Here is a 16,525-nt window from a genome sequence, read left to right as displayed (position 1 = left end):
TGTCCCTTCTTCTCCAGATCCTGGGGTCTGAAGGAGGTGATCTCGTCATTTGTATTCCGTTTGGCTCTGTCGTGAGGAGATTTAGGAAGGAAAAGAGATTAAAGGAGCACATTGTGCTTTTTTCAGGTCCATTTGTGGGCTGCAGCAAAGTCATAGGGTGCTCATTGTTTGGATACCTTCGGAAGTTTAGGAGTTAAAAAAAAATCTTTTGATGAGCCACCATCTTGATGGAGTTACACAAAAAGCCTGCCTTCGGAGGGAAAAAAGCAGCAGACTTTATTTCTTTAAATGAAAGCTCAGTAATAATTGGATGTGCTGCACTTTCCTTCTTAGGGCAGGCGATCTGTGACAACATCCCAGGTTCAAAAGTTTCTAACTTCAGAAATCGGACTTCAGTCAAATCAACTTTGGTCCTACAGGCCACGAGAATTTCCGCTCGGCATGTTTTTATCTTCTTTTTTCAAGGTAGCAACAAAAAGTTAGGGCAACTGGAACGCTTTGTACTTCACATTCAAAAGAGTTGTAATTTATAAATCTCATGTTATAACCACTTAAAATTTCTCCACAAAAACTTCACCTCTGGCCTTGGACCTAGCTGGTCAGTTTGGGAACATGAGATTTCTGTTAGGATAGTTGGCAACAAGCACAATTTGGTGTGAAATCTGGTTGCAGCCTTAATTACTGACCAGCCACTGCCTCTCTGTAACAGGTTTATCGAAAGCAGATGAGTAGTAACTGGTGGTTTAGTGGAGAAGGTGGAAGGAAAACTAGTAGGAAAGAGGAATGTTGTTTGAAAACTTTGAAGAAATAAGTCTTGCTGCCATGTGCTGAGCCTGATTGGAGATGCGTGGCTTAGTGTCGGACCAGAATTGGGCTTTCCTGTAAGTAAGGTGCTTAACCATGTGCCACAGAGAACTGTTGAACTGAAATATTTGCTTTTGCGTTTCACCTTGTTTTCAGTCTGCTGGAAACCATGTCTCACTACACAGACGAACCAAGATTTACCATAGAGCAGATAGACCTGCTTCAGCGCCTGAGACGTACGGGAATGACCAGACATGAAATCCTTCACGCGCTGGAAACCTTGGATCGTCTTGATCAAGAGCATAGCGACAAATTCGGAAGAAGGTCTAGCTACGGAGGCGGTTCCTACAGCAACAGCACCAACAATGTCCCAGCATCTTCCTCTACGGCCACAGCTTCAACACAGACCCAGCATTCGGGGATGTCCCCGTCACCGAGCAACAGTTACGACACCTCCCCACAGCCTTGCACTACTAATCAGAACGGGAGGGAGAGTAACGAGAGGTTGTCTGCGTTCAACGGGAAGATGTCACCGACCCGCTACCCGCTCGCAAACAGCTTGGCTCAAAGGTCGTACAGTTTTGAAGCTTCGGAAGAGGACTTGGACATTGATGACAAAGTGGAAGAGCTGATGAGGTTAGTAGAAGTCTTTGTAAAGAGTTTGGAAAGGCAGAGTCAGAAGTCCCTCAGAAGAAATCAGCGTGTTGGAGGACTGCTCTAGCATTGATAGGTATTACCAGGAGAGTTTTAGTTATTCCCCTGCTAGTTCCCTTAAGGTCACTATCTCAGTACCTCTCTTCTGCCTCTTAGACAATCCCTGGTCGCACACAGATGTACCAGAGGCTGTTCTCCTGTTGCAATGCTTTTTCCCATGCAGTACCAAAGATTAAAATTCATGCTAGCTCACTAAATTTCCACCCTACTCTTATTCAGAAGATTTCTGGGTCTCAATTCACATGAGTCTTCCTCCCATAATTGGTACCAGTTGAGTTTCCTTCCATATGTAGTAGGGAAGCTGCTTGGTTAATGATTTCTGCTGTGATCTGCAGTGCATGTATGTTATCTGTTTAGAGTTTGTGTCAGGGGCTGACTCCCTCTTGGATTTGCACAGTCTGCAGATTAGTGCAGGAAAGTAAAAATAATAAAAAAAAAAAAAAAGAAGAAGCAGAAGTCTTTAGTGAGAGCTAGTTTTATTTTTTTTCCAGACTGACCTTCCTTTACTTCTAGCCACTTCCTTTGCATTATAGCAAAGGTTAAAGGAGGGACTGTTCCACTGCAGTGAAAGATGGAGTTAGTGGGCTCAATAGCAAAAAGAAATAGGAAAAGACCAAATGTCGCAGAACTATTTGGATTATAATGTTGTTCTTTTTTGGGGGGGAGGGTTTTTGTTTGTTTGTTTGTTTTTGCTTTTCCCCCAAAACTGCAACATTTATAAAACACTTACGGGATAACTAGGGTCTATAATCTCCCAGATGAAAATATATTTGGAGATTTAGGGTGCACATGTGGCTTTGGGGGAGAGGATTAGAGATGAGCAGCAAGAAAAACCCATCAGCCTTGTTCCCTGTCAACTTCAGGATAATGGAATAATACAGGAAGATGAAGAGGATAGCAGTGTGCAGGAGTTCCCATTGCTGAAGTTTTAATCATTCCTTTGAGTTTTGGGTTCCTATGAAATAAGTCCCAAGTAATGCTTTTAGTGCTTATTTAAACTGAAACCTCTTTTATTTTCAGACCGATGGAGGATGAGTGTTGGGTTCAGAAATAAAAATGAACCCCCCAACACAGTACAACATAGCATTTATTTTGCTTTTTGCAAGCTTAAATCTGCCTTGGAAGCTGCTGGGGCAGGAAGGGAGGAGGAGAAGGGAGATCACCAAATAATAAAGCCTAATAAAGTTACTTTAATTGTCTGCACCTTTCAGGGAAGAAGGGAGGAAGCGGGAGGGAAAAGTATGTGCCTTCCACAATTGAAATTTGCCGTATATCACAGTCCCTATGCAATTGCCAAATTATTTCCCTTTTAGCACAGTCCCTTCTGAACTATCTTTGTGCTCCTTTTAAAAATCTTACAAAGGCTTTAATAACTGGTGCTTGTTCATTCAGTGCAAGCCGTGGACTAGGGAGGTAGGGATGGGGGATAGAGGTTGCAATATCTTTCTCCTCTGGGTCTTTTCCTTGAAAGACTGGAGAAGGTTTGTGTACGTGTATTCGTTTGTGTAGCTAACCATGCAGACCCTGCTATCCTTTATTTTTTATTTTTGTGCCTCATTTTTATGACTGAGTTTTTTTTTTTTTTATGCTGGTATGAGAGATTTATTCATCCCTGTGTAATGAAACTTTGTACATTCCATATGGCAGCCCTGCACCTAATATGAATTATATAGGACATGAGTCATCTATTCTCCTGCTAGGGTACTTTGCTCAAACGTGACACTTGTTAAAAGAAGTGTCCACTGGTGAGGCACTTTGACTATTTTAATGCCTGCCTTCCCCACTCCTCGTCCCCTAAATAAAGGAAATAAAGCCATTTTGCTTCTTCAAAGTGCACTTTGGTCTGTCTGTCTTTTGTGTGCTCTTTTGTTTGTTTTTTTTTTTTGTTTTGGTAGGAGGGACAGCAGTGTGATAAAGGAGGAAATCAAAGCCTTCCTAGCCAATCGGAGAATTTCCCAAGCAGTTGTTGCACAGGTAACAGGTAAGAGCTCAGGAGTCCTTTCTTCATTTTGGGAAACTGTGTCTAACTGCCTATGTGTGCATGGTGCAGATGCTGGAATATTGCTTGGCTTTCTGCATTGCAGTGCAGATCTGTCAGCTTAGTCATGATAATGTATGCCTTTGATTTAAGACCCATTGTCCCGCACATCATGGAACTTCCCCAGTGAATCACTTGTTCTTTTTTCTTTTTTTTTTCTCATGGCTTATGCTAGCAGATTTTATTTTACAGCATTATAATAAGCCCAAAGTTTTTATCTTAGAATGAAACCTTTTTCCTTAATTATTGAGTTGTTTGTTGCAAATAGATACATATCTACATCTCTGTGGATGGAGGTATATATAATACATATTCATATTGTAAAATGCATATGAAAAATCTGGAGACACAGCTAAAGCGGGTATCACTGCATCCAGCAGTCTGATAGTTGTAAAGTTTTTTCAGTTGCTCGTCTTTGAGTCACGGTTAGTGAAAATCAGATGCGAGGCTGACGGGGATGTCCATTCTGGCTCAGATTTTACCTAGAAGGAGAAGCAGTTCTTTTTAATCCTCTACCTTATACCTTCTCTCTTTCACATTCAGGACAAATGAGCAAACTGCAGCGATCCCATTTACTCCTTTGGTGTATTTCAGAGCTCTTTACAAACACTAATCCTGCTGCTGCTCCATGGGGCACTATTAGTTCTCCTTTACAGGTCCATTCTGCTTGTCCAGACCAGCAGCATACTTAGATGAAGACTTGATGATAAAATAAATACTCAACCCCACATTATAGTTATAACATCTATTCATTTTTAAAACCAAGCTTGAATAAAGATCTTGGAATAGATCCTTTTCAAGGATCCTCAATGACTAGGAATGCCAAACCAACAGGAGGGAAGTTGTTCTTTTTTGCTATTTCCAGTGTTTGAAATGTCATGAGAAGCCATCTGCCTGGGAGATCTGGGTTTGCAGACGCTGTGTGTGCTAGCAGTTGAGGTAGGCAGGCAAAAACGGGTGCTTGAGCCGTGGAGCCAGGAATTTCTTCCACATCTGTGGTCTTGGGCAAATTACTTGTCCTTTCCTGGTTTCAGTTTCATCTGTAAAATCATGAGATTAACATTTTGTATTACCCTGAGGAATGTTATTAGCCTTATCAGATGTTAGCACTAGTACTTCAAAAATTTAATGCTAAGTCTACTTGCTTGAATCGGACCTGAACTGTGACATTTTGGCAGTCTGTGGGTCAATCCCTTACTTATGTGCAGTTCTTGCTTGAACATGGTCCCGAAACGTCTCACATCTAAATTAACCACTGCATAGCTTTTTATGAGGGCAGTCAACAGAAAAACTTCTGACTCAAAGATTGATCCCCAAAATTCTGGCACCCTTCGTATCTACAGTAAGTCAAAGTAGCCCTCTCCCTTCAAAAGTAGTGCAAAGAGAAAAAATGGCAGAAAATTTTTGTCTGTTTGTTGTTTTTTTCCCCCTCAGTCAGTTGGACTACTGCATGCAGGGCCATTAAATCAGAATTATTGTGCTAAATCTAAGATGATCTGTATCAGTAAAAGGAGCTGATCTAACTGACCACATCTCAGTGCATGTCTTGATGCCTCTGTCTAGCAGGTTGACAGTAGCAAAGTCAAGATCAGTCTCTTCACACCTGTCATTTTGCTCCTTCCATCCTCAACCTGTTGTCTTGGGTTTCAGTTGTTAATCATTTACAGACTCACAGAATCATCTCGGCAGGAAAAGACCTTCAAGATTACCAGCTGTTAACCTAACCTACCACTAAACCATGTCCACATACACACATATCCAGGAATCTGTGGTTCCTCCAGGGGCGAGGACTCCACCACTCCCCTGGGCAGCCCCTTCCGATGCTTGACCAGCCTCTCCATTAAGAAATTCTTCCTAATGTCCAATCTAAACCTCCCCTGCTGCCACTTGAGGCTATTTCCTTGTGTCCTATCACTTGTCGTCTGAGAAAAGAGACAGACACCCTCCCCATAGCAACCTCCTTTTGGTTAGTTGTAGAGAGCGGTGAGGCTTCCCCTCAGGGGAGTCAGTGTTTAGCCTCTGGGAGCTTGTTTTGTCTTTGCCAGGCTGTTCCTCTTGTAAGTGAAGCATAGAGTCACAGAATCATGAGGGTTGGAAAAGCCCTCCAAGATCATCTGCTCCAACCATCCCCTACCACCAGTGCCACCACTAAACCATGTCCCCAAGCACCACGTCCAACCTCTCCTTGAACACCCCCAGGGACAGTGACTCCACCACCTCCCTGGGCAACCCGTCCCAAGGCCTGACTGCTCTTTCTGAGCAAAAATGTCTCCTCATTTCCAACCTGAACCTCCCCTGGCACAACTTGAGGCCATTCCCTCTGGTCCTATCACTGGTTACCTGTGAGAAGAGGCCGACCCCAGCTCCCCACCCCTTCCTTTCGGGCAGTTGCAGAGAGCAATAAGCTCTGCCCTGAGCCTCCTCTTCCCCAGACCAAACACCCCCAGTTCCCTCAGCTGCTCCTCACAGGACTTGTGAGGAGCTTCGTAGCTCTTCACCAGCTTCGTAGCCCTGCTCTGGACACGCTCCAGGGCCTCGATGTCCTTTTTGTAGTAGACCTTTCAGATACGAAAACGAAGTGAATATTTTGCACCTGATGCACTTGCACAAACAAAGGTAGCTGCAAGGCCTGTGCTGTAAGGTGATGCGTGAGTCTTCCCCCTGCAACCCTTTGCAGTTGAACAGTTATCCTCCGTGTATTTGCCGGGGGAAGGTCTGTGGGAGCTGCTTCATTTGAAATGTAACCCTTAGCCTTGTGTATGCAGATGGGTAGCACTTAAGCGACACTATTAAATACATAATTATGGCTGTAGTGAATCTCAAGGAGATTGAAGGGACCAGGTTAAAGAGCATGCTTTACCAGGGGAAGCATCAGCTTCCTTTCAAAGGCACAGTACAGTGAAGAGTGGCTGAAAATATTTCAGGATGGAGACCCAGAGCAGAAGGCATGTGGCCCAGGGCTCTCACTTCCAGACTTGTCTTAGACCTGATGAATGCTGATTTGTGTGTTCTTCAGGTGTGTCCATCACCCCTTCTTGTTCAGAATATATGATCCCAGATGTTATCATCTCCCTATTTAGAGGCTTTCAGGTAAAGATGTTCTGTAAAACATTCATTAAATGAGAGAAAAAGAGATAAAATTCAACGAGTGGTCACTAGGAGATGGCATAGGAAAGGACTATAGGTGTGAAGTGATATCTCTCCAGATTACTGCTCAGCTTCCAGTGATCTGTGTCTCAGGGTCGTCTTCACTGCATTTTACACATCAAGGTGATTTTCTGGCCAGTGAAGGGGCTGTGAAAGCGTGTGAAAGGAGGCGATTCTTCAGGAACAGGTCAGCAACCCAGAGAGGCTCTGGTGCTTACAGCCTGGTGGTGGCGTGGCGGTATGTAGGTCGTGATGCCCTCACTCCTCTCCAGCTCCAGGCATCCTTCACCACCAGTTTAAATCCAAACAGCAAGCTGTTTCTGGAGGCTGGATGTCAGATGTTGGGTGTATTGGACTTGCCCAACGGCTGGTTGCCACCCTACATCAGCTGGAAATCATTTGTTCAGCGCTTGAAATAAAATGCAGAATATTATGAGCTTAGCTTTTACCATTCATCTTTTCTGCCCTGGGAAGAGAAGCAAGAAACAAATGAAATGAAAAATGTATGGCTGGCTCTGTCCAGGAGGAGAGTTGTTTGACTTGGCCACCCATGCTATGAACTTTTTCCTTTCAGTCTCTACCTGTTTCTATGCTACTTTAAAAATTCTGCTTGAGTATGTAAACGGGAGAATGGCATGGAGAGAGGAAAGGAGCAAAAGTATATCTGACCCAAAATGATCTTAGACCTTTAGCTAGGAACCTAAAACTTCCTCTTCTTTATTATTGCTGGGTTTGCAGGTGGCTGAATCAGACATAAAAGTGATGAATATTAGTTAAAAAAATGTATTTGCATGTCTTCAAATTGCAGGTCTTGGATTAGCTCATCAGAGAGTACTGCATCCTTTGTGCTTACAGTCATATTTGTCCCCATTCTCTATCTTGTCATCTTTCTGTCCTTGGTGCAGCAAATTCCACTGCAACTTCTGCAACTCAAAACTTGCATTTTACCTAATTTCGTTAATTCTTCAAGGCACTTCAGATTTCATTCAAAAATATCTTTCTTCTTTTTCTTAATTCTAATATTGCAGTGCACTCATGGGATATCAAACCCAGACCTACAAAATACACCGAACAGGCTTGCATTTACAGCCTCTGCAACTATAAACTGCTCTTCCTTTTGTTTTTCCTGTGCTGCAGTGAAAGTGGGTGGGAAGTGATGGAGGTCAAGGATATGCAAGAGAGGGACACGGAGCTGGAGGTTAAAGTCAGCTGTTGCAGTAGAACAATTTTTTAGGCTCTCTTAGTCTTGATAAAATTACCAGAAACTTTTAAAGTCATTTAGATAATGAATCTGACATGGAAAATTAAACCTGGAAGACATTCTACAGAGCTGCCTTGTGTACTGAGAGAAGAGAGCAGACGGGAAAATAGTAACAGAATATTAAATGGTGACTTGGAAATAAAGAAATGATTGATAAGAAGCAAAAACCTAGCATAACACTTATTAGTGCTGGTCCTAAATACGGGAGCTGCTTTTTATAGAAACTTTTTTAATGGTGTCTGTAATAAGATAAACAAGAAGCACTTGGGTTGGGCTCTGTATAAATAATCTCCTACTGATAAGAAAAATGACAGTATAAACAGGAGCTAATAATAGTTCCTGCTGAATTTCCTATCTTGTTGTTTGAAGCTCCTTTTCACATAGCTGCAGCTTACTCGGGGGGTAGCTATTTAGCCCTACGTGGGGCAGGTGAGATGCCAAATTTTTGCAAACGATAATTTGAAGTCGTGCAGTGTGATTTGCTTGAGTTGCCACCAGAATTGTTTCTGGCCAAGTAAGCTATGGTCAGAAGTCGAAGGTTAAAGAGATAAGTGTATCCTTGTTAGGCGACGCTGGCTCTTGATTTAGGCTCCAGGTGTAGAAGGAAAGTAGGGGAAATGTTTTCAGAAACTAACATCTTTCTGCTTTGTACTACAGTAAAGGAGAGAGGGAGGAGTATTCAGAGATGAGCCCTTTGCAGCCAAGCTAAATGCTTTGATGGATGATGCCTCTGCAAGGTTTGGAAGTGTTGCCTTTTCCATTTTTTACACATAGGGAGAAAAGGAACAAAAAACAAGTGTTTTCCTGAGGTCACAAGGAAAGCGATTTGTGGTAGAGCAGGAATTTTTATTCAGATTTCTCAATTCTCAGCTTAGTTTTTATGGCACTAACCTATTGTGTGTAAAGAAAATAATAATAATAACAGTAAAAGCATAAGAATAATAAAATGCAGAGGTCATTTTTCAGAAAAAATACATAATGGCACTCTTCAGTGTGCAGTTCTGCTAACCTTCACTGTTAGTCTGCTTATACAATTCAGTCTTGTCCTTCTGTCTCTCTCTTAATTGATACGAGATCTTCAGGACTTAGCTTTGTATTATGCTAAACACACAAAGCATCTTGTGCAGTGGAGGGCAGCCTCAAAGCAGTGCTGTAACATAAATAAAACCCCCGAAGGTTTGGAACCTACACACAGGGGTGCTCAGCAAACACAAATAGAGACCAAGTGAAATTTAAATAGTTGAATTGTGAAAAGAAAATTACCGAATTAGCGATGATCAGAAGTGGTGAGAAATTAGATGTAAAAAAAACAAACAACACAAAACAAAACACAAAACAACCAACGTTTCCTTTTTTTTTTTTAATATTCATGAAAACAGAGGGAAAGATTTGTTTCTGTATGATTTTGATCTTTGCAGGTTTTCTGTAAACAAGCATTTGCTAATCTCCTAAATTGATAGATGTCCTCTGCAAGCACGTATTATGTGATTCTAGGACTTTGCTTACAAACTGAAGAATTAAGACACTGTCAGTTATTTCTTCTCCAAATCTGATGCATTCCAGGTGCTTCTGAAAATCTCTCCTGGAAGAAACATTAAAGAAATGCAAAACAGTCACTGAACAAATCTATATGTGAAGGTGAAAAGCAGTTACCAGAGACTTGATGAATGGCAGGTTTGAGGTGTCTGAGCAGATTTGTACTGTAGATACCGGTTGCCTTCCCTTGATGATGCATTTTGCCATTTCTTTTATGTATATGGGAGGGAAAATTCTGCCCCATGTAATTTATTTAGGAGAGAGTCTACTCGTCCTGACATCTCCGTTCCGTTTATAATTGCGAACGGTAATCGTACAATGGCAAATTGTAACCTGCTATGGGAAGGAGTGACGTGTGACAGAAGTCAGCATTTTGATTTAATACAATCCTTTGTGATTACCACTTCTTTCTTGGGTATTTTTGGTGAGCGAGCTAGTGGTGCTCGTTGCAACGTGTTCCTGCTGATCCCGAGCCCGGAGGACGTCAGACTTCCTTGAGGTCCGTAGTTCAGTTGGAGGGTGAATTTCCTCCAGGCAGCTGGATTTTCAGTACTCCAGAGATCTTCTTTCATTAATCTGCTTCTGGCAGCAGGATGATTTCTTTTTTCCTGCCAGTGCAATTTTCTAAAGTAGCATGATTACAGCCTGTGTGACAGGATGGCACGGGTGGTAGGACTAGTCATTGTCCCCGTGAGTCAACTCTACAAAATCCACGTGAGATGCAAGAAACTCTAACGTGATGATCTGGGGGTTTTTAATTGAAAGGGGTGAAGGGTGGGCTTGTGATCTCTGTGCTGGGATCTAGGAGATTCTGGATCCGTCCTTCCGCTGCTGACTTTGCACATGACCTTGAATCATCACCCTTGGATTGTACGGATCCTCTAAACTGAGGCTCCAGATCAGCAAATGAAAAATATTTTGTCTTAAAAAGAGGAGTGATGTAGGTAGAGGACATGTTCAAGAAGCTCAGCTCTCACTCTGCTTATGAAAGAGGGGAAGAGACTAATAAAAACCAGGAAGGAGTGATAGAAAATGTGATGTGAAGGGACTTCTAGAGGTCTGCATCCTTATGAACAAGAGCAAGATCAGCTGCCCAAGCCATACTCATGCAGTGCTGTCTGGGTTTGTGGCATTCCTATAGAAGTCGCTAGCCAAACAGCAAAATTAGCTGTAGGCTTTTTACCAATGCAGAAAGTGCTACGGACTGCAGTGCTGCCCATGAGATACTGTAATAAAGTAGGAACACACTGAGAATTTAGCACTCTTTGCAATCTTTGCATCCGTCCATCCCGTGTCCTGTACCAGCGCTCCGTTTTGCAGAAGTGACTTTGTGAACCGAGAGGGCTCTCGAGGAGTCCAGCGTGGACGTGGCAGTGCTCAGGGCACTTCTCAGCGTAAATATTTGGGCTCCTGCTCCTTTGCTTTGTCTCCAGCACATTGCCTGACGTGGCTAACATCTGTACCACTTTGTGACAGTATCAAGCAGCTTCCTGGGCAGAATTTGAGTTTTCCACTCTTGTTGAAGATACTTACTCTCTATTTATAATTTTTATCTAATTATGCTTTGCATTTGTATCTTCTGTTGTTATCCAAACACTCGACGAACACTACTCAACTGCAAGAAGTGTAAGTGGACTGCAGCAAACAAGTAAATTAGTGGTGCTGGAGCCCATCGATTAATAGGAACCCTGCATCCAAAAGCAGTGAGACACAACTCCTTGTGTCCCATAGCCCTGTAGTAAAGAAATGGCTTTTATAAATCCTAACAGTAGGTGGGAAGCTGCAAATTTACAAAACTTGGACCTTTCACTGACAATCAGGAATCTGGATTGATGGTTTCAACCAGACTGGCACCTCACTTTGGGCCGGAGAGTTTTGTCAATTGAGATTGCTTTATGTTTGGTGTTAGTGTATATATACTCTCTCTCTATATATATATATATGTATATATATATATAGTTGGTATATACTGATACATATTTGGAGTATATTTTGTATATTTATTTGGTATTACGTGATTTAAATTGGCAGAATCTCAAGTTTGTATTTGGCTGGTTAGTTCCACTTCCCTAGCAGTACAAACCCAATTATCTATCCTGGAATGAGCCCAGGGGATAACCAGCTCTTCTTGCCTGCCCCTGTTGTTTCTGAACTCTTTCATACATCAGGCAAAAGCCGTCTCTGAGAATGGACACTGAGACCATCACTACACGTACAGGAAACCAAACCAAGCCACGGTATGTTCGTGGGCAGAGTTCTGCTGATTAGCAGTCAGTCTCTGTGCTCAGAACACGCCTATCCCTTTTCCACGGGACAATTAAAACTTCAGAGGCTCTGGGATTCGCTGTAACAAGGAGCAGTTAAGAGCATAAAGCCCCGGGATTGTGGAAATCTGGTTGGAGTAAACCCACGTGAATACAGCACCTGAGGTTTGAGTTAAATCATTCTCCCGTTAACTAAATTCCACGTTCGGTGCAAAGAAAGCGTAGTAAAAACCCTTTATTAGAAGCGGTAAAGCTACAGGGGGTTGTTTTTCATGAGTTAAATATGATTATGAGAAAGATCTCATAATCATATTATGATTAATAAAACCTTGGCACATCTCGGGAGGGGAGAGGCGGATTGATTTCTGCCTGAGAAGCAGCCTTCTACCTGCCTCAGCGCTGGCACCGAGCAGGTGTCGGCACAGGTGGTGCTCAGCAATATATTGTTACTGGGAGCACCTCCTAAAAGTTGAATTCTCGGGAGAGTTTAGATGTGGTTAACCCTTCCTGAGAGCTGAGGAGCCTGGTGGAAGCACAGGGAGCCTTACTGCCAGGGATATCGCTGCAGTTATTCAGCAAATAACTTTCAAGTGAACACACGGTTCCCCTCCTAGCACACCTTTAAACCTCTTGCTTTATTTGGTTCCTCTTCTTCTAATCATGAAATGTCCCTTTCTGCATCGATCTTTCATTTGGTGACATGCTTTGGAAACAATGGCACTAACTTCTAGGTTTCTTCCCCTTTTAACTATTTTCTTAGAAGTCTTATTTTAAACATTCTGGAACTTTTTGTCCCTAATCCTGCCTGGATATGTAGGGTTTGAATCCTTTTTGTTTTGTTTCCTGGCTGTTGCAGCAGCTGCTAGCTGTCTTGCTGCATTTCTGGGGTGATTTGATCCATATGTGATCCACTGTGTTCAGTTTTGGGCCCCTCGCTACAAGAAGGACATCGAGGTGCTTGAGCGGGTCCAAAGAAGGGCGACGAAGCTGGTGAGGGGCCTGGAGAGCAAGTCCTACGAGGAGCGGCTGAAGGAGCTGGGCTTGTTCAGCCTAGAGAAGAGGAGGCTCAGGGGTGACCTTATTGCTCTGTATAAGTACATTAAAGGAGGCTGTAGCGAGGTGGGGGTTGGCCTGTTCTCCCATGTGCCTGGTGACAGGACGAGGGGGAATGGGCTAAAGTTACGCCAGGGGAGTTTTAGGTTAGATGTTAGGAAGAATTTCTTTACTGAAAGGGTTGTGAGGCATTGGAATGGGCTGCCCAGGGAGGTGGTGGAGTCACCATCCCTGGAAGTCTTCAAAAGACGTTTAGATGTAGAGCTTAGGGATATGGTTTAGTGGGGACTGTTAGTTTTAGGTCAGAGGTTGGACTCGATGATCTTGAGGTCTCTTCCAACCTAGAAAATTCTGTGATTCTGTGATTCTGTGATATCACGTAAACCCTTTCTGCATTTATCTCCCTCCTTATTCTAGCACCGAATGATAAAAGTCTCCCCAGGATCATTCCCTGTGTGTAACAGTGGGTAAGGGACTTGTTCCCGGTTCACAGATAAAGAACTTTTTGAACCAGGGAAGCTGTGGTTGAGAATTGGCCAATTCAGTGTCAGCAGATTCGGCTTCCCAGTTTGTGCCCTACTTGCCTGGAGGCTGATTGTGCTGAGCCCGGGGTGAATCTCGAGTGGGGCTGAAAATAGCAAAAAGGGAGAAGTTGAAGCAGTGAGGGATGGGGGAAGAAGCTTGAACTCTACTTTTTCTGCGATCGAGCCATTAACGTTGAATTTCTAGGCTTTGTAAGACAACACTTTTTGTCAATACACAAACCACTTTAAATATTTTTCAAAGACCAAGTTTTCTCTTCCTCCTTGTGTTTTTGTTTCCTCCAGGTATCAGTCAGAGCCGGATCTCCCATTGGCTGTTGCAGCAGGGGTCGGACCTGAGTGAACAAAAGAAAAGGGCATTTTACAGATGGTACCAGCTTGAGAAGACAAATCCTGGTAAACAAATTCACCCTAAACAGCTCCTGCTGTTCTGTTTATGGAGAAAAAAAAAAGTGCCTTTTGTCACTGGTTTAGATTATTACTGATCATTTACGTGGTGGTGTACTGACGAGGTGTTCCCTCTGACCAGTTTGCTTCTTAGGAATAAATCTGAGCTTTGCTTGCAGCAGCTGACCTAAAACCAAGCCACGGATAGCTCTCTGGGGTTGTAGGTCAAGCTCGTGGATGGGATGCGTTGATAGCTGGAGATGTCTCTCTCAAATCCCACCTGCTTCTCCAAATCTCAACATACATCTTCAATCTATAACGAGAAATAAAGCTCTGCATTGTCTGTGGCACACCAACAATCTTGAAAATCAGTTGAATTAATTTCCTTGCATTGTTTTTCTCCATAGATTTTGTTTGGCCATGATTCTTATTATTCCCTTTAATGGTTTTATTGTGAAGATCAAAATATTTACATTTAATTTTCCTTAAACAATGGCATGATTAAATTAACTGTAATTGTTTTAAGGAATTTAAGACTTAGCCTCTCTAATGTGAATTTGGCTTCAATATCCAGAGCTCTGTTAAGAAGAATTCCAGTGAAAACAGATCCTCAAGACTTCTGCTTTGTGTGTGAGCTGTAAATCAAGAGGCTCCAGCTGTCAATTGGCCTGAGAATACTCTAGCTTAAAGTTGGGTGGGTTCAAAGCCAGAGCCAAGCCTGTCCTTTCTGTTAAGCATCTAGAAAATGCTGTAAGGGATGAATGTGCCAAGGGTTGTGAAGTGCTGACAAGCTGCAGGGATCGCTAAGGAGCCTTGATTTTCACAGTGCTCCAAACTTTGATACCAAGGAGCAGCAAAAGTCCTGGAAACCTTTCACTACCAGCATCTTTGTAAGCCTCGTGTCATACCCCATGAAGTAATTCTCAGCCATTTCCCTCTGATGGAAGATAATACCTCCAAAAGTAGTGGATAACACTGGAGGTTTCTTCAGATGGTCTATTTTAGGGGAAAAAATATTAAGTTTCCTCTCCCTGCAATGAAAACTGCTGCATGGATTTTTCATTCATTCATTCATGGATTTTTCATGATTTTTTTCATTCGAGTATTGTTTGGAGCTGTTTAAGGAGCAGTGTTCTGGTATTCTGTGTTGGGAAAAGAGAATCCTTAGCACAAAATTAGCACTAAAGTCTTTACTTCTCCCTCCTAGCCTTCTTTCTCTCCCTTTATCCACGAGCTCACGTCTTGTTTGTCCTTTCAATCTTGAGAAGCGTCTGAGGAAGGAAAACGAGCGACACTGAAGTTTGCAGCTTCAATTGAGACGAATCGACACGAACCTCTACTTGTCTCATCCACTGTGTCGCTGAGGTCTTGGTTCACTTTTCTTCGTGCACAGATGGGAAAATTTCTTGAAGAGTGGTTATTTGAGTTTAACCTCTTTTTTTCAAGGCAGAGGTACCAGACAGCATTTTCAAGAAGTGTAAAAGGCAGAATGGCTCCTCTGCCTATGCCAAGGGATTATTTGGATGCATTTAAATTCCCTTCAGAACCAAACTGCGTTTGGTTTATTTTTAGAGGCTGAGGTAAGGGTGGGGAGGCTTGGTTTTCCTGTAGCTGTTGGCGAAATCTAGTTGAGGGAAATGTGATTGTATTTATTTATTTATTTTGGGTTAATCCACTTCCTTAAATTATTGCCATCTACTATATTGCAGGTCAGGCTGGCCAGCCAAGAGCGTGCAATTAGCATGCAGATGTGCAAGCGTATGCAGTGTGCTGTGGAAGATACCAACCTTGTCCAAAGAGTCCTGGACTTAAATTACTGCTGTAGAACCAATTTCGAGCCTAAATTTTGGGTGATAGTTGCAGTATCCTACAATTCCTAGCCTAGACTGGCTGTTCTTTCTTCTGGTTGCCTTCTTTAGAACCAGAAAATGAGAAAATCGTTGGAGTCACAAAGAAGGGAAATGGTTGTTGTAGGGCTCGTCACTCTCTGCAAAAGACTGCCCTCCTCTGATAAAAACTTCAGTCATTAAGTGAGCCGCATGACTTTTTTCTAGTTGCTGACTTTCTCAGCAGTAAGTACCGAGACATTTGGTTTTCTGGTCTCATATCCCATCTTTTCTGATTCCTGCTGGTGGGGGTAAAACCTCAGTCCTTCTCCTTTGTGCTGGAGAACTGGAATCTACCACTCAGGAGCACGTCGGGTCTGAGTTACCCAAGGGCAAAGGGAGCTTTTTGGGAACTTCTAGAAGCCTTATTTTGGACACTGGGAACCTTCAGACCAAGTCCATTTTCTGACAATTCATTTCTGTAGCAAATGAAAGAAAACTTACAACTGAAACAGGTTTGCAGGACCAGGACACCAGATACAACCAATTCGTGAACTGCGAAGGAAGAATTGTTTTATGAGGAAAGGACTGGAGATCCCTTGGCAGACCTGTGGTCTTTCCTGGGCTCTGCTAGCTTTCTGTACAACTTTTAGCAAACGTTTTCCCATTTGCACCTCGCTCTCCCCTCTGCTAGGTAAAGATGAGGCTGCTTCTTGTGCGTGACTTGCCTGTAAGGTCCTCACAGCAGGGGCTGTCTTCTCCTGCACCGAGCCAGGAATATCTAATAATACACGGGACAAAAAATAACTTCTAAATGCATCAAAAGAGATTTTCATTTTCTCTTTTCAAATACGTGACGGTGGCGCATAACGCTTTTAAATCATCCACTGAAGGACTTTGTGTCACCAAGTTTGGGGTGGTTTTGAGGCACTGCTGCTGTTCAGATGTGGCTA

The 16,525-nt window shown here is 42.9% G+C and overlaps 1 protein-coding gene across 20 annotated transcripts in view; it reads left to right on the top strand.

Moving 5' to 3' along the window:
* HMBOX1 (homeobox containing 1) overlaps positions 1 to 16,525 on the top strand; it is a 121,406-nt gene that overhangs the window by 56,398 nt on the left and 48,483 nt on the right. For all 20 annotated transcript variants that reach the window (XM_068678930.1, XM_068678935.1, XM_068678929.1 and 17 more), the window contains exons 3-5: positions 961 to 1,440; positions 3,414 to 3,499; positions 13,645 to 13,755. In XM_068678930.1, coding sequence (XP_068535031.1) covers positions 961 to 1,440; positions 3,414 to 3,499; positions 13,645 to 13,755 — 677 coding nt within the window. The remainder of the gene's footprint in view (positions 1 to 960; positions 1,441 to 3,413; positions 3,500 to 13,644; positions 13,756 to 16,525) is intronic.

Source organism: Anas acuta, chromosome 3 (assembly GCF_963932015.1).
Source record: "Anas acuta chromosome 3, bAnaAcu1.1, whole genome shotgun sequence".
NCBI lineage: Eukaryota > Metazoa > Chordata > Aves > Anseriformes > Anatidae > Anas > Anas acuta.
This window is presented reverse-complemented; position numbering and strand designations above follow the sequence as displayed.